The 23,939-nt window shown below is 40.7% G+C and overlaps 1 protein-coding gene across 2 annotated transcripts in view; it reads left to right on the top strand.

Annotated features, from left to right (window-relative positions):
• Positions 1–11,766, top strand: part of NFS1 (NFS1 cysteine desulfurase) — a 2,153,374-nt gene extending 2,141,608 nt beyond the window's left edge. For both annotated transcript variants that reach the window (XM_044090162.1, XM_044090161.1), the window contains exon 13: positions 10,888–11,766. In XM_044090162.1, coding sequence (XP_043946097.1) covers positions 10,888–10,951 — 64 coding nt within the window. In that variant the 3' untranslated portion in view covers positions 10,952–11,766. The remainder of the gene's footprint in view (positions 1–10,887) is intronic.
• Positions 11,767–23,939: the final 12,173 nt, after the last annotated feature.

The following is a 23,939-nucleotide window of genomic DNA, read 5'->3' as shown; positions in this document are numbered from 1 at the left end:
TGCAGTAGCTGCTCCCTTCCCTTCATCCCCCAGTTTTTTGTTAGTTTTATGCCAGGATTTGAAATATGTATTGGTCTGGTCCCTGCTTATCAGGGCTCTAGTCCTCTTCTTCTGGGGCATTAAAATTCTGACATTTTGACTCCCAGCTACTGCCTCTGTACTACTTTCGTTGTACACTTAGAAGGTGCCCTAAAGCTTTGGAAGCTAGCCTGCTGGCACAGTTCTTCTCAGGGCATCTATATACCGTAGGCTGTTGTAGCAGTAATCCATTCAAACATCTACTGTTATGGTAGGTTTTCCTCCACAACCATGCTTTCCTTCATGTCTAGACAAAAGATGACAACAGATTCTTTTGAGTGGACAGGGTGAACATATTGTTAGAGAATCAGCATTCAAGTTTAAGTTCTTTGTCATGGAAGACTTAACATATCATTTACAAAGAAATTTATGGCATACATTTTAGCTGTTGCCTTCCTCTCAGTACTCTGATCACTCCTGATGTTTGAGTTCTCTGGCCAGTGTTAGACGGCACCACAGTTGTGTACATCACAAACAAGGAGGCACCACTTTATCAGCTGTTCAGACTTGTCATGACAAATTGGGATCAGACTTCTTAGCATGACCTTGTTTCATCGGACCACTTACATTCTAGTTTAAACACAGTGTCAGATGCTCTAAGTATCAGCATTTCTCAGAAATTGAAATTGGAAGCTAGACAGGCAGATTTTTTGTCACGATTCCCAGAATATGTTGTATTTGACCAAATGTGGATCTGTTTGTCTTTCATCTTTATCAACAGCTTCTATTCTTTTCCTCCAGTTATGTTAGGGAAGCTTGGGTGACGAACACCGTTTCGGGCATTTGGGATCTAGGCTTTTTTTATGCACCAAATCGAGTATCATTAATCCAGAAGTTATTTCTGAATGCAAAAAGGGAAAGCAATTCTAATTATCATAGTTACACAGTGTGTAAGAACTACTTCCTAGCATCGGCCTGGAAGGTTTCCCTTAAAGGTAGTCTTTATCTTTGCCCACCTTTGAAACTGCTGTCTTCTCTATTAAACTTGAATTTTTTGACTGACAGACTTGCCCATCCCCAGTTTATACAGATTGGTTTTGAGTAGCTTTAGAATCTGTGTGTTGGAAAATTCTTTTCTTAGTGGAAATCTCATTTGTCTTTCGAATCTCCAATATAGAGGCCTATACCAAGATGGAACCCTTATTTGATCTTTCAGAACAATTATAGTATCTCTTAGGATTAGCACACTGAAGGAGTGCCAATGAATCCACAAGCCACGTAGACCTTAACGCAGGTTTATTGGGTACAATAAAAAAAGCGTTTTCGCCACTACTATCGAGTAGCTTCTTCAGAGGTACAGGAGCCAAAAGCAGCTGCAAGCTCTTTGGTCCTATTTAAACTCTAAAATCAATTACATATCAATTAAATAAATCAATTACATACATCACTTCCTGTTCATAAGTAATCAAACATTTTAAAAAAGAAAGTATCTATTAAAAAACGTATCACAGTCCCATTCAACAAACACCAAAAATGGCATGTGAAGCACTTAGTAAAATACTCAACAAGTGCTCTAGCCTGATTAAAATAAAGCACCAAGAGGCATATAAAACCCCTAAAAAATTCTGTTATTGTTTGTATTCTTATTACTGTTATTAACATAAAATAAATAAGATAAAAGAGCTTCCTTCTATAATACAAAAAAAATTTTTGTATGTAGTACTGCAATTTAAAACATTATGTTGAAATGTCACCATTTAAGTCTGTGGTAACTTCAAAATACCCACACTAATGTGTCTTGAAAGAATGTAACCTAGATATATGCTTACAAGTTTAAGTAAGAGTCATTCAAGGAGTAAAATCATAAAAAAGTTTATGACAACGGAATTATCTTAAATATGCTCTATACTTAAGTACTGGAGCAATATTACAGCTCTCATTTAAACCTGGGAAATTGAAAGCATTGAGCTTTAGTTGCCATTCCAACTCACGAATCTCTAATAAGAGAGAAGTTGGCCCACCTCTGATGGAATTAGGAATACAATCAATTCCCATGTACACAAAATTATGGCCTGGATAGTTTTCTACGTGTTTCGCCAATGCGTTCTCTGTTTTCCCATTCTTTATGGCATAACAGTGTTTGTAAACCCTTTCCCTAAACTTTATATCGGTTTTCCCAACATAGAAAGCTGGGCAGCAAACACAAAAGGCCATGTATATAATAGATTTTGTTTCACAATTAATCTTACTGGTGATTTCATATTTTTTATAGCTGGAAGTAACAGAATTACCTGTACGTATAACATTACAGTAATTACACCTTCCACACCTAAAACAACCCTTAACTCTATTGAAGGGGTCACTGGCTTGATTTCTTTGTAATAGTTCTTTAAGGTTCCTACCCCTTCTATGTACTATTTTTGGTGTTGCCCCTAGTTTCTCCACTAAGAAGGAATTAGTAGTAATAAAATACCAATTCTTTCTAATAATCTCTGAAATTTGTCTAGAATCCAGACTGAAAGTGGTTATGAAACTTAGGGGGTAACTCTTAGAAGGCTGTTCTATGTTAGGATCCCTACGACTATCTATACCAGTGCTCTCTAATCTTCCTTCAATGTTTTCAAACGGATTCAACCGGTTATTGTGTATCAATGGTTTATAAAAGCTATTTGATCTCTTGACCGAAACCTCATTTACCAATACTTGTATGGTGGTCCTAGGGTACCCCCGTTCAGTGAAGAATTCAGTGAGTAAAACACATTCATCCTCGAAGTCTCCATTTTCACTGCACATTCTCACAGCCCTAACTAACTGCCCTTTAATGATTGCTCTCTTCAATTTATAAGGGTGAGAGCTGGAGAAGTGTAGGAAAGAATTTACATAGGAATCTTTTCGAAAAATACTGGAGGCAAATTTCTGATTACATAGATCCTTTTTCAGTTTTACATCAAGGTAGTTTATTTCAACACTAGAGAACTTGTATGTAAATTTGAGGAAGGTCGTAGTTTGATTAAGGTAGCAAACAAATTCTTCTGCCTGATGGGCATCACCTTTAAAAAGGATGAAAATATCATCCAAAAAACGGGTATAGTAGCCAACTTTTTCTTCCCAGACTGGGTTGTTAACTACAAATTGTTTCTCCCAGAACGCCATGAACAAGTTGGCCACTATAGCACCGCAAGGGGAACCCATTGCTACCCCATGTTTTTGGATGAAAACCTCATTCTCGAACATAAAAAAGTTAGAAGATAAAACAATATCAAGTAACTCAGTCACATTGTTAATTTCATTCCTAGGGGCATATAACTCAATAAGTAGAAGCTCCAACCACTCAATGGCCTCCAAGTGAGGAATAGAGGTGTACAGATCGACGACATCAACTGTAATGAAATTAAAGCCTTCATCAAACCCAATTTGGTTGATATTAGACAAAAATTGCCATTTGACAGACTTGCCCATCCCCAGTTTATACAGATTGGTTTTGAGTAGCTTTAGAATCTGTGTGTTGGAAAATTCTTTTCTTAGTGGAAATCTCATTTGTCTTTCGAATCTCCAATATAGAGGCCTATACCAAGATGGAACCCTTATTTGATCTTTCAGAACAATTGTAGTATCTCTTAGGATTAATTGAAATTTCTCCCAGTGGTAATTTCTTAACTGCCTCTTAGTCTGTTTATTACATTTATTTGCAAAAGCAGAATTCACTGGATAGAGAACTGCATCCACTTTAGATATGTACTAGGAACTCAGGTTTTACCTGAAGAAGGGTGTCTGAGGGTAGAATGGGAAATGCTTTATTTCATCTTTTTTCCAGTTAGAAAGAGGTTTGCTGTAGATAATTAATCTTTTCAAGTAGAGTAATTATTGCATTGTCATTTTGCCTTCAGGTATTGAACTGGTTCCTAGCAGTTGCTCTTGTCAAAGACCACTCCTCGAGGGATGTGCCTGCTTCAAGTCCTTGCCTCAAAGATGTATCCATTGCTCAGTGTGTTGTGGCCACTTTGTCATCCAATCACATCTTCACAAAACACATTTTTGTTGCTTTGGCCATAATTCCAGAAGCTGGATTTGGCATCTGATTCAGCCATCTGAGCTCTTGCTATTTAGTCAGTCTTCCCTTGGTTCTGTCTGCTCAGGGATTTTTAATTTTTGTACTGCATGAGAATCTTCCCAACAGTTAGATGTTCTTCGTGTTTCACTGTTGCAGTCATCACCTGTGGGTTATCTGCTTGCAGTAGCCCTTAGTCAGTCTGATTAACAAAGTCTTGGATCCTGCGTCAGTTGCTGTCCCTTCTTCCATGACGTCAGGTCGTCACGGGGTGTAAATCATGCAGCCGATGCCATTACATCAGTCTTTCTTGCCATGCGGTGCCCAAAGCAGAAGCAGTTCGCAAGTGCCGGTCGGCTGACTCCTGAAATTTTCGTTTTCAAGTTTCAGAACCGAAGTCTTCAACTAAAGCTAAGTACCCTGTTGGGGAAACTTTTTCGTGCTCCTTACCAATGTCAGTAAAAGTTAATAATTGCATTACTTGTGGAAAGCAAATAACTCATAAAGATTTTCATTCGTACTGTATTCCTTGCCTAGGCCCTGACCACGACGTACCATGCTGTCGGTTTTGTGCTGTATTTAATCAGCGCACTATCTGTCGTCTGTATATTTTCGCCTCTAAATATTTCAGTTCTCGGTTTAATTATCTAGAAATGTCGTCAGTTACCCCTCCGACTACCGGGATTCTGAAAAAATGCAAGGATAAAGACAGAGTCAGGCTGCCGAGGTCCAAAACTGCCGACACTTCTCCTAAGCCAGTCGCCAGTTCGCCGGTACTCAGTGAGGCGCTTTCGCAGCCCCTGATACCCTCTACATCTGATTCACAGGCCTCTACTGAGACCCATTCAGAGTCTGGTATGCCGTGAGATCCTTCAACTATGGAACCTGCGGATGTCTCTACCTTGGATGGGTCCAGAGCCGCTGTGCAGGCACCGGCTTCTGAGGGTGTATTCAGGCCTATGGACTTGCATATTAAACCGATGCCTCCTTCTTCTTTTAGGCCTAAATCTCGAACCATGCCTAAAAAAATGATGCCCAGGCCGCATGCTCAGGCCTCTATGCCTAAAAAACAAATGATAAGAATGGCTGAAGATTTTATAACTTTAATCAGGGGAAGCCAGCTTCCCCCTTCTAAGAGACCTAGGGCTGAAGTTGTTTATGAATCTTCTGACCAGGATTCTGATTTTTCTGATGATCTGGATTTTCCCTTATCTACTTATGAGAATTCTGATGCAGAGGACTCAATTCCCTCTGCTTCCCCTCCAGAGGATTTTTCTTTTGGTGAAACCTTACATACTCTAAGGGAGCATTTCCACTGGGAAAGCCAGGATTTTTCTGATTCAAAAAAGAGGCTTAGGGATTCTGCCTCAGCATAGGCCTTTAGCTATTCCTCCTGTACTAGACACTGTTGATGATGCCTTTTCGGAATATAGTTTGGGCCCTGATTCTTTGCCTCCTGCTCCCAGAAAACCTGACAGATATTACAGGGTTCCTGATTTACACAAGTTCCTTTTAAAAATCCTATTGCGGATCTAGAGACTATTTCATAGGGACCCAAGGGCATTAAGGCTTCTACTGATAAAAATCCTACCCCTTCTGATAGAGACTCCAGGGCGTTGGATAGATGGGGTAAGAAGGTTGACACTTCTACAACCTTGGCCATTAGGGCTTTAAACTGCCAGTTTCATATGTTAAAGTATCAACAACATGTTATTGGGTTGCTTAAACAGAAAATGATGTTTATTCCTGACTGTGCGGAAAATAAAGAATTACAGGATTTAATGCATTCTGCTGAACAGCTTGGAAAACATACTTTGCAATGTAGATTTGCTTCTTTAGAGGCCTCTTGCAGGGCTGCTGTTACTGGTTCTGTGCTCAGAAGGCATGCTTGGCTTAAGGAGCAATCGTTACCTGATCATGTTAAAGCTAAATTGTTGGATGCTTCCTTAAATCAGGACCGCCTGTTTGGCAACAAGGCTGAGGAAGTTCTTAAAAAGATGGAAGATAAAGCTAAATCTATGCAAACTGTTAAAGATTTCTTACAAGTTCAGCCTCCTAGATTTAGTAGGCACTGACCCTCTGAGAATTGGTCCTTTCCAGCCTCTTCAAGGTCTTCTCAAGCCAAACCCAGACATAGCAGAAACCTCCGGTTTCGGTCCCAGGGGGGACACAAGACTAAGCAGTGGGGGGTGTCTGCACCCAAATCAGGGAGTAGTAAGACCCCCCTATGGAAAACAGTCTCAATGACTTGCTTCTAAACCTTCCAAGCACTTCCCAACTGAATGTTCCTTTAGGCAGAAAGATTGGTCTGCAGGCCAAAAACTGGGAACTCATTACCCAGGGCAAATGGGTTTTAAATATAGTGTCCCAAGGATACAGATTTTACTTCCACACCTTACCAACACCAAGCGGGTGGCCAGATCTACCCCCAAATCAGTGGGCAGAGGCCCAAAATCAAGTATTCTCTCTCTTAAGCATGGGGGCCATTCAGTTGGTACCAGAAGAGGAAAAGGGACAAGGGTTCTATTCGAGACTTTTCCTGGTACTCAGAAAAGGCAATACATGGCGTCCTATCCTGGACCTTTCTACTCTAAATACCTTTCTGGTGATTCCAAAATTCAAGATGCTGACTCTTCACCAGCTGCTTCCAATGCTAGGCAAAGATGCATGGTTGGCAACACTAGATTTAAAAGAAGCATACCTGCACATCCCTATCAGGGAGTCTTGCAGAAGATACTTACACTTCAAAGCAGGCTACATGCACTATCAGTTCTCTGCACTGCCCTTTGGCTTATCTACTGCGCCCAGGGTATTCGCAAAGTGCCTAGCTCCATTCATTGCATTCTGCGGACAAAGAAATATTCAAATATACCCATGTCTGGACGATTGTCTAATTCAGGCAGAAATCCAGGACATACTATTGAATCATCTGGCCTTTGTTCAAAGGGTACTGACTTGTCTGGAGTACACCATAAATGAAAAGAAATCACACCTGGTACCCTGTCAACAAATTATATTCCTGGGAGCAAGCTTGAATACAACTTCCCAGATGGCTTTCCTCACGCCAGAGAAACGGATTCATTTGACAACCTATTTCAAACAAGTGGCCACAAAAACCCAGTTATCTGCAAGGCAAATATTGCAAGCCTTGGGGTTCATGGCCTCCTGCATTTTCTAATTCCATATGCAAGGCTGCATATGAGGAAACTGCAATGGTATCTCAAAAGCCTATGGTGTCAACATTCACAGGATCTAGAAGCAATGATTCCTGTCTTACCTTGCCTACGCCTAGAGTTCCTTTGGTGGTCAGAGGCCTGCCACCAAAACAACGGACTACCATTCTTACTACTCCCGCCATCAAAACCTTAACAATAGACACATCAGACTATGCATGGGGGGCCCACCTGGCAGGGAAGTGCATTCAGGGCAAATGGAACCCAAGTCAAATGCACCTGCATATCGATCAGAAATAAATGTCAGCTGTACAGAATGCTTTGACAGCCTTCAAGGACCACATTCTTCCAGGACAATTAATTATAGACAGACAGCACCACTGTTATGTGGTACATAAACAAGCAGGGGGGTACACATTCTTACCCTTTCTGCAGACTAGCCATGGCATTGTGGAACACACCCCTGAGCTATCAAGTACATTTACAAGCTCAATTCCTGCCAGGAAAATTAAATACTCTGGCAGACGAACTAAGTAGAAACCTCATGGACCCACATGAGTGGAAACTGGAACCAAGGATTTTCAACATGTTGACAAGCAAATGTGGGAGCCCAGCTATAGACCTGTTTACTTCCCCCCAGAACTATCAGTTAGACAAATATTGTACAAGGACTCCCCACAAACAAGCTTGGAAAGTGGATGCTCAGTCCTTCAGCTGGAAAAACCTATTAGTTTATGCCTTTCCTTCTCTGGCTCTGCTCTCCAAAGTACTACTAAAGATCAAACAAGACAAACTAAGGACGATTTTGATTGCACCAGACTGGCCACTCCAACACTGGTGTGTACCCCTTCTTGCGCAGTGTGTCACTGTGGGCCCCATGGCACCTGCCTCAGACTCCTCCTCTATTGTCTCAGCAGGAGAACCAAATTTGCACCCTCAACTTCAAACATTGAATCTAGCAGCCTGGCTAATTACATAAATTCTCCTTTACCATCCCTCAGTAAACCAGTGATGGATATCATTTTAGAGGCAAGGAGGCCTAGTACCAGAAAGTCTTGCGCTGAAAAATGGAAAAGATTTTGTGCCTGGAACCAAGCTCAAGGGATGAGCACAACAGTGCCCAATTTACCTCAGATTTTACAATACTTAACTGAGATGCTTCATAAGGGCCTATCTTTCTCCTCCATCAAAATTCATGCCTCAGACATCTCAGCTCATTATAACATAGAACCACCTCTCTTCTCTCATCCACTGCTTAAGCAGTTCCTCAGAGGGGCCAAAAATCTACGACCACCCAGGAGAGCTCCAACTTCAGCCTGGGACCTCAACTTTGTATTGGAAAAGCTCACCCTTCCTCCCTTCGAGTCAGCTGCCACTGCGGACTTAAAATTCCTTTCTTTGAAAACAGCTTTCCTTTTAGCAATCACTTCAGCTAGAAGGGTATCTAAATTACAGGCCCTCATGGCAGTGGAGCCTTTCATCATCTTTCATATGGACAGGGTGTCCCTCAGGACCAATCCCTCCTTCATGCCCAAGGTGATCTCCAGTGTGGCCCTTAATCAGTCCATACATTTGCCAACCTTCTTTCCTAATCCACAGAACAAAGGGGAATGGATTCTGCATTCCTTAGACATGCACAGACAAGTTAGATTCTACTTGGACAGAACTAAACCTCAAAGGAAATCTGATCAACTGCCGGTGGCATTTGCTGCAGGGGCCGAGGGGAAGGCTATTTTCAAAGCAAACCATTTCCAAATGGATAGGCCATTGCATTCATTTCTCCTACAAACACCATGGAAAACATCCCACAGGGGATCAGACCCCACTCTACCAGGGCTGCATCTACCTCTACAGCCTTTCTCAGAGGCGTCCCTACCAGGGACATCCTAGAAGCTGCTACCTGGAGTTCTGTACATACTTTCACCAAGCATTACCATCTGCAAATTTTCTCTAAATCCAGAGCTGGCTTTGCCACTACAGTCTTGCAGGGCCTTTTAACTGGTCCTAATTCTAGCTAAATTCCTCCTCCCATCCTTAGCTTTGGGAATCTACCCAAAAGTGATGACTGCAACAGTGAAACACAAAGAACATAGTACAGTTGTGTACACTTAAATGTAGATGTTAGTGTATTCACTGTTGCAGTCCTGGTTACCCTCCCTCCAGCCCCCCTTCCTTTTGGATATACCTCTACTTTCCTTTGCTATCTTCAAAAGCTTTTTGGTCTATTTGCTTTTTTGTTGGAGGTATAACCTTGTATATCTTTAGATTTAATTGCTTCCCATTAAGGGGGCACCTGACATCTGGGGCAAGAAAAACTGATGTAACGGCGTCGGCTGCATGTTTTATACCCCTGATGACCTGACGTCATGGAAGAAGGGACAGCAACCGATGCAGGACCCAAGACTTTGTTAATCAGGCCGACTGAGGGCTACTGCAAGCAGATAACCCAAAAGTGATGACTGCAACAGTGAATACATTCGAACATCTACATTTATAAGTGTACACAACTGTACTTTCTGTGCTCCCTCTGTCAGTTGGTGTGCAGGAACAACCTTCTACAGTGGATGCTTATTGCCCCACTGCCATCTTTTTAGTTCTGGGTAGCATTTGTATCCAACTTCTGTGGATGGAATTTTTCTGTAAGTTTTGACTGTTTGGCATGTATTTTAATTTTTGTCACTTATGTATCTTTGCTTTCTGTTGCACTTAGTCAATATGTGGGGTGTGGGAGGTGAGAATGTGGATTATAGGAACCAAATGGACCCTCCTAGTCCAGAGGATGATGTCACAATATTTTGTGCACCAGTCAGAGGTAGCAGGTCCTCTTGAGCCTGTGAACTAGAGACCATTTTTGAAATGATTCGAGTTGGAGTTCTTAGAATAGGAAATCTGAACAGTTTCTTGTTGTGTAGTACAATACTGCAGATTAGCTAGTATGGTGATTGCATCTGTTATTTCACCTGTAGTGTCTTTTCACTGACTGGACCAGCTTGTTAATAGAGGATAATTTGTTTTTTTCTTTGTTCAAGTTTCTGGAATCCTGCTTTCAGTGTTTTAAGTGGAAGAAATGAAACTTTGGCACATTTAACAACAGATTCAGTAAGCAAAATGGAAGCTTTCAGGTCCTGAACTGCACAGACTGTGTTTAGTAAGATACTGAAACCAAGTGTATTGTTGCTTGCTGGTTTGCCTTGTAGAAGACGGGCATCATAGAACGGAAAAAAGTTAGGTGACAGCTTCCTCCCCAGCTTGCTGTAAACATGTAGAAATAGAGCACCAGGCAAATGACATGCACACCTGAATTTGCTGTTTTTAGATGTATTTGGCACAGTTGTCTCTTGCTAGAATAATTCCTTTTGAGATTTACATGAATTAAAATTAATTTTAAGGAACAAGATTACTTCTGAAGTATTGAAGACAGAAGTTCAGTTATTTTAGTTCACAAACTTGTAGATATCTTCCTAAACCTTAGCATTACCACAGTTATTCCACATCTTGTTATTTTGTTAAAAATTCACTGATGTTTGAGTGAGCATGTCTGTTATAAGATTTTTTGATATTGACTAATTCACTTTTAATGTTTGCGTAAAACTTTTTCTGTTGGTACCTGCCAGACACAAAAACTAATAATTTTCCCTTTTGTTGCAGCCCACTGTGGGAAATGGTACAAGAAGGAATTGATCTGAAGAGTATAAAGTGGACCCAACACTAAACTAATGTGATTGTACAAAATAAGAAATGGCAGAAAATGCAGCTGCTTGTTCATGTATAAAAACAATACGCCTTATTTTCCTGGAATATTGCATAACTTACTCACTGTGTAAAAATGTTGTGCTGCCTGAAAAATGAAAGCTTGTAAAGTGCAACTTGTTCCACAGTTTTAACTATATCGCCTTTCTTTTTTGTGTTATAGTTCTTGTACTGTAATGGTTATGTTGTATCATATTTTCCTGTTATATTCTTTGTACCATAGACTGACAGGTATGTTGGGTCATATAAGAAGGTGTAATTTTCCGTACTGCAGTGCCTTAGTATCAGTTCTTATTTTTATGACAATGCAATTTGGAACTTTGAATACTTGGTTCTAAATTTTGAAGGATGAGAACAGTATATGGACATAAAGATTTGAAAGTATTTGAAAACTGAAGAGTTGTCATTTAATGCCAGTAGAAAACAAGCAGCTGAACAATGGAGGCCAAGGATCCATTAAGCACAGATTTGTTTGCAAGATATACAGTATGATTTATCCTAAATATTAGTCAGCTTGTTTGTGGCTTAATTCTGTTGTATTGTGCTGAATATATAAAAATATTTTGTGTACTTTATGCATTTCATATACTTCCATTTTTCCTCACATGGTTCTCTGCTGCACTGCATTTGAGTACACTGAATGTGGCCTGAAAGTGTAAATGTTAAAATATTGATGAGTACTGTGACACAAGTTTGCAGAAGAATACCTTTAAAACTTAGTTAACCCTTAACAATAAACTTTAGCTAGAAAGTTTTTCTTCCACAAAACTTTAAAAATGTTTACATTCTTTCTTTGTGTGTGTGTGTGTGTGTGTGTGTGTGTGTGTATATATATATATATATATATATATATATATATATATATATATATATATATATAGATCTACTTCACAAGCTTGAAGTTTCAAACTTCGAACTGCAAATAGTCAAGACCATAAGATCAAAGTTTTGAAACTTCGAAATTGTAATAAGAAAAATAAAAACAAAAAAAGTATGTTTTTGCAGAGGGGCAAGCTCCCCTACACCCCCACACCCCCTGCTAAATAAATATACCAACTCCGAGATTGCACTACAGTGAGGGAAAACTGTAAATGTCCTGTTCCGTGCTGTACAGGAATCTCCATTCGAAATGTTTGAAGTTTCAAAACTTCAGTCTTATGGTCTTGACCATTTGCAGTTCGAAGTTTTGACATTTAAAATATATATGCACATACCCACTTTTTAAGTAATTGCCTACATGTAAATACATAACAATTAGGACAGAATTAGTCAAATTTGGAGGTTCAGGTTACCAGCACATCATTAAGTTTATCATATGTCAATCAAAGCTTTAAGTGAAATGAGGCGTCATGCTCACTTCTTTCAACCTGAACTGTACAGTTTTACTTTACAAGTGTCACATGTTTAGAAAAAACATATTTCTTTTTTATAATGAGCTAAGCTTCTCTTCTCCTTGTGCCAGTAACAGATCTTCCTAGCCTGTTTTGTGGCAGTTTGAGAATGCTGAATGTTTGCACAGCATTGTTATACTCTGCTACCAGTGTTTATGCTAGACATTTCTCCGTATCCAGTGGGTCTATGAGAGTAAGGTGATGGGTTGGATATTTTATTATCATGCAGTGCATTTCATTTTTTATTTGCCCTGCTTGTCTTGCTTGTACCTTGACATGTAGACTTGATTGTTGATTAATTTTGGAGAGTAATGTTCGATCATTGTTACACATTCACTGAGCTAGTAGTCTTTAGAGGAGTAGTTGCAAAAGCTGGAAAAGTAGAGTACAGTGCAGTTATTTTGTTGTGTTATACAGCTGGTGCTATCAAGCTGTATGGCATGTTGCTTTCTAATCTTTGCAACATTAAACCAATAAGGAAAGAAAGACTTGTGTGGGTATATCAAGCTAGAGATCCAGCCTAAATTACTCCGTCAAATTGAGAATCTAAATACTAAAGAAAATTTTGCTTAGTACATGATAGTGAGGTTTTGATAGCTTATTAAGCTTAGAATCATTTTGAAAAGATAGTAACATCAAAAATGCAGTTTACTGAAAACTGGGAAAAAGTGTCAAACGTGAACACACTTGTATTTTTGCTGTTCAATATGGTGACTTCCTCTGGTTCTGGCTGCATTTTTTGAGTTTTCAGTATTTTTAACTCTATATCTTATGACATAGACACAATTTTTCATTGCCAAATAGTAATATTAAATTATTGGTCAGTTTGAAATGTTTAATATTGGGATGGAGAACATTTTATTGTTCCATTTAAAAATGATTAATACTTTTTGAAATAAAATTATTATTTTGCTTAGAAGCAGCTGTGGTGGGAATCAGGACATTCACTAGCATACAATACATTTTTGGAAAGTGTGGTGTTTTGCTGCTGGCTTCAGTGCACAGTCCACATAAAACTGGCCCTCTCTTTTCTTTCCAGCTTCTTTCTTACCAACCATTGAACAGAGCTCAGTGCACTATCATAGGTTCATAGGTTCATACTAGGCTATCTGCCCTAGGGCATTTATAAGCCTAGCCAGAGTATGTTTGGCTTTCGCCACCCATTTTAAATTAATTTTGCTATGCCCTTTTTTGAGGTTAGTATACTGTGCCTCTGTCTAACAGTGACACAGAAGTGATACCCGGGGTAAACCTACAATCTCCCATCCACTCATCAAGATTCCTCTTGAAGAGAGTCAATGAGGGACTCTGTCTAACCTGGACTGGGATTTTATTCCAGAGTGAAGGGAGCCTCTGGGTTATGAATCTGTCCCTCCAGCATGTCCTATTTATTTCAGTGCTGAGGTTCAAGTCTCTCGCGTGTAGCTCGATGGGATTTGGATTTTTGAGGTGCAGCATGTCCCTTAATTCTGGGTTGGACATGGCTTTATACGTCAGGCACAGGTCGCCTCTGAGCAGGCGGTATGCCACTGAGTAGAGCTGGAGTTTCTTTAACCGGGCAGCATATGGCATCTGTTTGAGCCCTTTGATCCTTTTGGTGAGGTACTTTTGGGGTCTTTCCAGTTGCTGCAGGTGTTTGGTAAGGTACATCCCAAAAGGGGCATTGTACTCTATTATGGGCCTGATGAGGGATGAGTAAAGAGGCACGATGACCTCCCCTAATCTAGATGTGAATCCCTTCATGATTAGGTGGGCTATATAAAATGTTTTTCTAACCACTTTGGCCACATGGTTGTCAAATAAGAGATTGCTATCAACTTGGGTCCCCAGGTCCCTAATTACTTCTTCTGTACTTAATGGATTACCACCTATGTGGTAATTTGTGGGCACTTTCTTTTTGCCAAAGGGGATGACTATACACTTTTTGGCGTTTAGCTTGAGGCCATGGCTCTGGCACCAGTTGTCTGTTTCTATGAGGCCCTTTTGGAGGATGCTTGTGTTGGCTGGAGAGTCGATTATGGCGCCCAGTTTGCAGTCATCTGCAAACTTGGTCAGCCACAGTCCTTCTGTGTTGGCCTGTACCTCAGAGAAATAGATACTAAACAAGAGAGGTCCCAGGACTGAGCCTTGCGGGACGCCACTTGTAACTGGTTTGGAGTCTGACATGGCTCCAGCAATTCTAACCATGTGGGTTCTGTCCTTGAGCCAGTTTGCAACCCATCTAGTGACATAGGGGTTTATATTTAAGCTGGGGAGCTTATCTATAATGCCCGAGTGGGGTATTGTATCGAAGGCTTTTGCGAGGTCCAGGTAGGCTGTGTGGACCACCTTCCCTTTGTCAATGGCCTTGGTGACTGTTTCAAAGAAGTCGACCAGGTTTAAGAGGAAGGATCTGCCCTTAAAGCCGAACTGGGTAGGATCTAGTGTCTGTAGGTCCCCAATATCTTTATTTATGAGGCCCATGATGATCCTTTCCATAGCTTTGCAGACCAAGCTAGTCAGGCTTATGGGGCGATGGTTTCCAGGGTCCGTTGAGGCACCACCTTTGTGGAGAGGGACCACTGTTGCTGTACGCCACTCTTTGGGTACATATCTTGTAGTAAGGCTGAGATTGAACAGTAGTTTTATGTTTGGGTTTAGCTCTTCTTGGAGTTCATGTAGGACGGAGCCCAGGACACAGTCTGGTCCCATTGATGCTGTGTTTTTTGCTTTGGAGAGGGCGGCTCTCACCTGAGCATCTGAGATGTCAGGGGGGCAGCACTCTGCTGGGATAGATATTTGCCCTTTTGGTGGGGGGTGTTTGCACTGAACCTGTCAGCTAGGATGTTGGCAATGTCTGTGGGTTCTGTGTATTTTTTGTCATTTTGGACTAATTCTGAGCATATCTGGGAATTCCCACCCAGGTTCCTAACATAACTAAAGAAAGTCTTGTGATTATCCTTAGTGTCCTGTGCAATTTTTCTCTCGAAGCTGGCCTTAGACGATTTTATGAGTGCCCTTAGTGTTTTGTAAATACTGATCAGAGATGCCTTCCCTTTTTGGGATTTTGCTCTATCATGTAGTAGCTTCCTCCTTCTATTGTATAGTTTGTTTATGGCTGGGGTCCACCAACAGGACGTCTGCCTTTGGAGGATTGGGTCTTGGTTTTATTTGGGATTGCATGATCCATGCATTCCTGAAGGTGTTCATAGAATGCATTTATAAAGGATTCTGCGGTCTGGGCCGTATTTTCCACAGGCCCGGGGGCTTTGAAGGATTCCACCTCGGTTTTGAGGAGTGTGAAATTTGCTTTAGCAAAGTTTTTCACTGTGGTTTTCTGGGCAGGGGGTGGGGTCGGGATGTGAATATCCAGTGAGATCAGTTTATGGTCTGATCTTACCAGTGAGGGATACACTTCTGGTCTGGAGCATAGAGTCCCCATGTTGGTGATGATCAGGTCCAGTTTGTTTTCCCCTCTTGTGGGAGTGGTAACAAGTTGTTCCATAGCATTTGAGTTTATGAATTCTAGGAACCTTTGGGCTAGGATGTTGGAGCTAGAGTAATGCTCCCAGTCTATGTTTGGGTAGTTGAAGTCGCCCAATATAATGGTGTTTGGAGAGACCTTCATATTTTCCAGTGTTCTCAGGAAGGCCAAGTGGGGTTCCTGGGTTTGGGAGGGTGGTCTGTAGCAGGCTATAAACTGGAAGGCAGTTTTACCCACTGTTAGTTGCACATGGATAGTCTCTGATGCTTCGTGCTTTGCCACCAACCTGGAGGTGTGGGTATCTTTGATGAATATCGATACTCCCCCTCCTTTTGTGGTTCGGTCCAAGTTTTGGGACCGAAAAGCATGGTATGAGGTATAACCTGGTAGTGCTGGGGTGCTCTCGGGAGCCCTGAAACAGGTTTCTGTTACTGCACAGATATCGATTTTCTCCATGCTAAGGAGAGTTTCAAGTGCGTGCATCTTGAAGTTTAGACTTCTGGCGTTGAGTAGCATTACTCTTAATTTCTTATCCCTTGTGATACCTATGGAGGTGGGTTTGTCTTTTGAGCCTTGCCTAAAAAAGGCACTATGGGGGTAGCAAGAGCCTTTGCCAATATCCGAAAGCCCAGGGGTGACAGGTGCAAGCCGTCCCTAGCGAAGCATTGTGGCTTGTCGAGCATATTATCCCAGGCTGACAGGCATTGGATCCCCTTTGAATGACACCAGTACTTAAGCCAATTGTTGAAATTGATCATCTTGTCTTCATATTGTGGCATCATTCTTGGTGAGGGTAAGATGCTACTCAAGGTCAGGGTCATACCGGCCTGGGCTACATGCTCAGAGAGCTCCTCTATGTCTCTTCATGTAGTCCAGGGAGGTACGTCTCAGGTCATTCACACCAGCATGGACAATGACTGAGTCATATTTGTACTTACCTTGGAGTGACTTGAGTGCTTGTGTTATGTGGCGGATGCTAGCGCCCGACAGGCTGCTCACCGTCACCTTCTCCTTGTTCAGCCTGGTGAGCGGGACGTCAGTGTGCCTGACGATAGAGTCACCTATTACAAGTGTATCAGGTGTGTTGTTTAGCCTTAAGGGCTGTGACTGTTCGGTACACTGGCTTTGTGAGATATGTGTTGCACGTGTTTTGTTTTGGGGTAGCGGTTGCTTGGGTGTCTGCTTTGGAGGTGTCTGCTGTTTAGGCAGATCTTTATTTAGAGCCTGCAAGTATGTTTTTGTGTAATTATGTGTTTGGTCTGCTGTCGTGGTAGGTCTATGTGAGACTGGAATTGTAGTGAGTGTGGTTTCCTTCTCCTCCTGACTGGTTATGCCAGTACTGAATTGAGAGAGCTTAGCCTCCAGTTTGGCTATATGGTTGCATTTCTCACATGTGTTGGAATTTGTTGGGAGGAGGAGAGGGTTGTCTGTGTACATGAGGCAGTTGTAACATTGCCTCAAGATTCCCAGATTCACCAGCTGGGCCGGAGAGGAGACTGACAACTGACCTTTGGACATGCTAGAATAATATTGGGAATTCCTTTATAATTGAAAACAAGGGCCAATGGGGGAGTGAGGGTGTAGTGCTTTTAATTTTTAGTGCTGACTTATATAATTGCTTTAGTGAGCAAGTGCCAGGTAACTTAAGTGCAATGTGTTACAGGTAACTTAAATGCAAAAACGACAAACAGTAACTTTCTTTCAAGTGAAACAAGGAAATAAGTACAGTAAGCAATGCAGATATCACTAGGGATCCACAGAAGCGATGAGAAGCTGCGTTTTAGGTGGAATTAGTGTTCCAGGGAAATAACAAGCAAACAAACAACAAGCATACAAACAAAGCTAGATTCAGCAGGCCTGGATCTAGTCTATGCTACAGCAAACAAGGTGTACCAATTTCAGTAAGAAATAGTTCAAATATGCAGGCACTATAAACCTTTAACCAGAAATTCCCAGCTCAGAAGGGCAGAGTCCAGCCTCTCCTCCCACAAGAGTGCAGACCACAAACCTTCTTAATGTAAAATAACTGGCCTGAAGCCCAAGTGCATAAACCAGAACTAATACACTTTAGGAATAACAGACCCTGTGCTCTGTCAGCAGTTCCCAACTTAGAAGGATGAAAGCTACCTGTCCTGCCACCACAGTGCATGCCACGAACCTTCCTAATGTAAAACAACTGGTCTGAAGCCCAAGTGCTTAATCCAAAGGACTTAGAATGATAGCTACACTTTAATCAAGTTACTAACAAGCAGTAATAAATACAACTGAATACTTTAAAGAATGCCTGGATTAGTGCTCAAGTTATACAAACGAAGCTAGATTCAGCAGGCCTGGATCTAGTCTATGCTACAGCAAACAAGGTGTACCAATTTCAGTAAGAAGCAGTTCAGATATGCATGCACTATAAGCCTTTAACCAGAAATTCCCAGCTCAGAAGGGCAGAGTCCAGCCTCTCCTCCCACAAGAGTGCAGACCACGAACCCTCTTAATGTAAAATAACTGGCCTGAAAGCCCAAGTGCTTAAACCAGAATTAATACACTTTTAGAATAACAGACACTGAGCCCTCAATCAGCAGTTCCCAACTTAGAAGGATGTAAGCTACCTGTTCTGCCACTACAGTGCAGACCACAAACCCTCTCAATGTAAAACAACTGGTCTGAAGCCCAAGTGTTGAAACTAAAAGGCTTAGAATGAGTTACACCAAGCAGTAATAAATACAATTGAGTACTTTTAAGATGACGCAAAAGCAAAATAAAGTAGGAAGAAACACAAGTACAGTAAAAGCAGATAATTTTTTTTTTCTTTTCTTTTTTTTTTTTCAGAAAAGTAGCAAAAGCAGTAGTAAATACAGATGTTCATTGTGTTTCACTGTTGCAGTCATGACTGTAGGGTTCTCCCCTGCAGGCAGGCAGTCCTCGGTCAGCCAGAATCCCAAAGTCTGGGTCCGGCGTCGGCTGTTCAGCCATGCTCCCTGACGTCAGAGCGCCAGGAGTACAAAGCTGACAGCCGACGCCATGTTCTCCAGTCTTTCTTGCCCGTGCGGTGATAGCAGTTCGCAAGTGCCGGTCGGCTGACTCCTGACAATTTTTTATAAACGTACTTCAGTCCTAAGACTTCTCCTACTCAAAGCTAAGTACCCCGTTGGGGAAACTTTTTTCTTGCTCCAGTCCGATGTCAGAAAAAGTTAATAATTGTATTTCATGTGGGAAGCAAATACCTCATAAGGATTTTCATTCTTACTGTATTCCTTGCTTAGGCCCTGACCACGATGTAGCTAGTTGTCGGTTTTGTGCTAGATTCAATCAACGTACGATTAAACGAAGGTACGATTTTGCATTTCATTACTTCGGTAGGCGTTTTAATTATAAAATGTCGGATACGGTTCCGGCTACCGGAGTTCACAAACGACGTAAGGATAAAGACAGGCCTCCGAGGTCCAAATCAGACGATGTTGTACAAGCAGAGCCAGCTTCAGGTTCGGCCATCGTCAGTGAGGCGCTTTTGCAGCCCGTCCTCAGCCATTTCGGAACCGATGGCCAAAACGGACTCCCACGAGGAGCCAACTAGGCCTTTGAATATTTCTGTTGCAGGACCTTCGGACAATGCTCCTTCGGATGGGTCCGGAGCCGCTGTGCAGGTACCGGCTTCCGAAGGGGTTTTCAGGCCTACTCAGCTTCTAATAAAGGCAAAGCCAAAGACAAAGGCAAAGACTCCTTCCGAATCAAAGACTGCAGCCCAGGCCTCTTCTGATCCGGCACCCAAGTCTCAGAAACAGTTACTTAAGATGGCGGAGGACTTACTTACTATGATTAGGGGCTCACATCCCCCTCCAGATAAAAGGCCAAGGCAGGAAGTTTATTATGACTCCTCTGATCAGGCTTCTGTTTCTTCAGTTTCTTCTTCTGACCAGGAATATTCTTTCCCTCCTTATGAGGATTCTGATGCCGAGGAATCCATTCCTTCAGCTTCTCCCCCTGATGATTTCTAAGGTTCCAGTTTGAATGCAGCCTCATGTGGTTTCATGTATTTTACCTGTTTTATTGGAAATACATTTTTTTCACTTTTATAAAGTCGGCTCATTTCATCCCTTAGCAGAAGAGCCTTCTCAGATCTCTGGAAGTGTACTAGAAACAGCAGTAGACAGAGAGAACAGAATACTAATAACCATAATGAGTCCTTTATTCAGAATACACTAACATGTTGTACACTTAGAACTCATGATCTTTGTGACCAGAAAATAAGGCATTAATAAAATTTGCATGAATTTAGACCTTTTCACAGCATGCCAAACTACTATACTAAAAAGAAAATGTGTGCTGTTTTAATGCATCAAAGCCACTTTAAAAATTTAGTAAGTTTTGCCATGAAATGACCATCTTGAAGCCTGACATACTAATGTGATCCTATTTTACAATTTTTCATGTGTGTAACTCGTGCTAGCTTATAAAGAGGTGAATTGTTTTAACTCCCATTTGGATAGCATGGCAGTTTAATTTGAGTTTTTGGCATTTTACTCAGCATCTGAAACCTGTTTTCATTTTCAGCTAAGATTACCCTCATGTATAAGTCAGCTGCTGCTAGACATTCAGTAGTTTTCAAGCCTGAAGTGGCTAAATTACATGGTTTTCTGTGACTGGTAGTCTGTAGTCATGATAGTACTAACAGACCCCCAACAGCCTTCCTTTCATATCAGAGTTACCAGTCTACTGCAGGAGCTTTGAAAGTCAGGCATATATAAATGACAGCTGCTTCTTCAAGGAGCTTGTGAGGAAACATACAGACTCCTGCTGTTTTTCGTTGTCTACAGTTGGAAGCTCTTGAATGTTATATACATAGAAATGTACTATATTTCTTTAAAAATCTTTTTATGCTCCAGTCATTTTTCTCTGTACCTTTACAGTGCAGCACGTTCCTTTTGAACTGCTGCAAAATAGGGTCAGCTTTCTGTTCTGGAAGTTGTGTTATGACATTTTTCTTCCTTTACTGAGCCACAGTTGTCCTCTTGTATTACATTTTCCTACTTGTTACATTGCAACCCCCTTGAATAGTAGCATTCTAACAATTTTCTTTAAATGTGACAAAGTAGTTCTCTCAGTCGAATCAACGAAAGAGCAAATAGAAACAGCCACCCTCTAAGTTTGTCACTGTATTGTTTTCTGTGGTTAAGTAAATTAAAGCAACATTTCCCTGGCCAAAGAGTGTGGGTATTTACCAGTTTGTTTATGTAGCATTATAATATAACTGTTTCTACTTATTAATGTAAGGATTTCTCCAGCATTTAAGTCACCAGAATAAGTTTCACTTTTGTTCTTTATAGGTCTTTGCTGAAGTCAGCAAGATCATGTCATGATGTAAAATTGTGAGAGGTAAGCAACTCTATATTAAAAAAAAAAAAAAAAAAAAAATCTACAGAATTTGTACTCTGTAGCCTAAGTCAGTGATGCCAAGAGATTCTTTTCTTTTCTGAAACAGTGTAAGATTTTAATAGGGAAAATACTCTGACCTTCATGATCTGTGACAAGAAAATGGTAGAAACAAAAAGCATAAGGGTATTGAAGGCTTTCCTAGCACTAAATAATCTGGGTGATTTTATTGAGAGATAAATAACCCTGGGATAACATTAACAATATTGGAAGGTATAGTTTTTCTTTCATCCTAGTTTAACATATAACAGCCAACAAGGATGGTAAACTTTTGTCTGCTTAATTATTTCTTGACTTTTGCATAGCCTTTAATGTAATTAATCACCAGCTGTTGCTCTCAAGACAGTGGAGCCTAGGATGCTTCACAACAGTCTTAAATTTGTTTACAGATTATTTTAAGGCCCAGACCAGATAAGTGCAATGGTAAAACAGATGGTCCAAAACATTGTCACCCTAGGACCTCTGATTCACTTGTAGAATTATACTGATGTAGTCTGTTTTATTCAATATGTAGATGAGTCACCTCTACTACAATCATACAAAGTGCTCTTCTATGAAATTCAGAATGAGTTTAATATTCTCAGCACCTAGATCTCAGAAAGCAAGATAATTTTGAATGAAAATAGACAAAGCTAAGACTTCCAAGATGGCTGCATATTGAGTCACAGTTTAATTCTAGCTCTGCCAGTGTTAAAACAGAAACTCGGCAGAGAAGGCCAGTAGACTGGAGAAAGTTCTGTAGTTGCTCAGCAAAAAAGCAATACAACTTCCAAACATGAGTTTCAGGAGCCTACAAGAAGACATAAGTCAACTGCACACCACACCTGGTTAAAATAAATGAAACACTGATGGAGTATATCAACACAAACAAAGGCTGGAAAAATGGAAGAAGCTTTAAACAAATATTCAGATGAGATGATAAAGCTGCAAAAATCAGAGGTTGAAATGAAGAAAAGGCTGGCTGAATATGAGACTGCTCAGGAAGAGATGTTTCAAACAATAATAGAGGACAGAGCACATAGGGAAAACCTGAGATTTTCAGTCATAGCAGAGAGGCTGGCTGGAAGGAACAGACTGCATTAATTTTATGAAGGCACAAATAAGCAATTGGACTGGTATTCCACAGCAGGAGTTGTTAGATGAAAGTACACATCGTGTGTATGCTCCAAACCTGACTATGAGAAAGCAACCTAGACCTTTAATAGCAAAGATGCAATCCTACCAGCAGAAGAAGTTGATTTTGACAACTGTGGCAGAAGGACAAAGAACTAAAAGTGGGAGACATTGTGGAGAATGATTACTCGTACACCAGGCAGAAAAGAAGTAAATTTTATTCCACTATTCATGGAATGCCGAGATACAGGTATGAGATTCAAACTGCTGTACCCAGCTGTCTTCAAAGTATTCTTCCGTGGAGGGACAAAATAATTTTTTGATGAGCATGCTGAGGAAGAGATAAAAAATTTGTCCAACAAAAAATGAGCTTTGAAACAGAAGGAGATTCTGCTTCTTGTTCTTCTGGAAATAAAGACCACCGATTGTACCTGTGAAACTTTTTCCAGTGTTTCAATGGAAAATGGAGTGAAGGAAGGAAACACTAGAGTTGACTAGAAGAATTTGAGAGTATGTTGGAAATGAAGCAGTAACAGGATTTGGGAGATGGAGGTGAAAGTAATAAAATCAGTACCCTTAATGTGTGATTACAATGTAATAATTATGTGTGTGAAATATGACAGAACAAGAAAATCTGGAAATATTGGACATTTTCAGAATTTGTTGGACTTGTGGAGTGCTGTAAAGCATATGCCATACTTCATGGCATTAATGTTCAAAAACTGTTTTGGTGATGGGAAGAGGAGGGAGAGAAAGTTAACTGTAAGTAAATATATATTTTTTCTTACTAGCACTAGTTTTGTGGTGGATGTTTTTCTTTGCATGCTATAAAGTAAATTGTTCTTCGTTATTTTTAAGTGTAATGGGGATTATAAATAGGTGCTGCTTTTTTCTCTCACTTCTCTCTGTCCTTGTTCAGTTTTAAGAAATGTAGGCAATGCAATGAAAAAAGCCTGGTTAAAAGAGCATGACAAAAGAAAAAAATTATGTGCTTTTCTCATTTTTCCATGGGAAAAATGACTGGATTAATGATCTTAGATTGATTTAGTAACAAGTTTTGAAGTGTAAGCAAGTAAATGAATAATATTAAATATTATGAGGCTTTTTTCTAACAAAAACATATGCTCAGAAGCAATTCTGCAGCTGGTCTTCATGTTTCCATGGAAACCATCTGATAAAGATAAACTGGCTGCCTGGTTCTTGTGTCTCCAAGGAGACAATCTGAGAGAGAAACTGGCTACAGGCTGGTGGAGAGTGATTGGCTGAAGAAAAAAAAACTGAGAAGAGAAATTGGCTAAGACATAATGTTCTCTTAAGTCATTCAGGGGTTTTCACTTGGAAATCTGTAAAGAAAAGAGAAAAAAACAATTAGCACTTAAAAGCACAGACTGCACCATGCGTCTTAGCATGTCTAACCTTTCTTTCAGGTTAACTCGAGTCTGAGAGTGTGGCTGTCAGTTTGGGACTCTTCCTATTAAGAGGGTGAAACTTCAGCATTTAAAGATGTACTCAGATTTGTGTGTTGGTATTAAGTTAAATAGGCTTTAATGGTATTGGGG

This window comes from Protopterus annectens, chromosome 12.part0 (genome assembly GCF_019279795.1).
Source record: "Protopterus annectens isolate FY-2018-M chromosome 12.part0, PAN1.0, whole genome shotgun sequence".
Classification (NCBI taxonomy): Eukaryota; Metazoa; Chordata; order Ceratodontiformes; family Protopteridae; genus Protopterus; species Protopterus annectens.
This window is presented reverse-complemented; position numbering and strand designations above follow the sequence as displayed.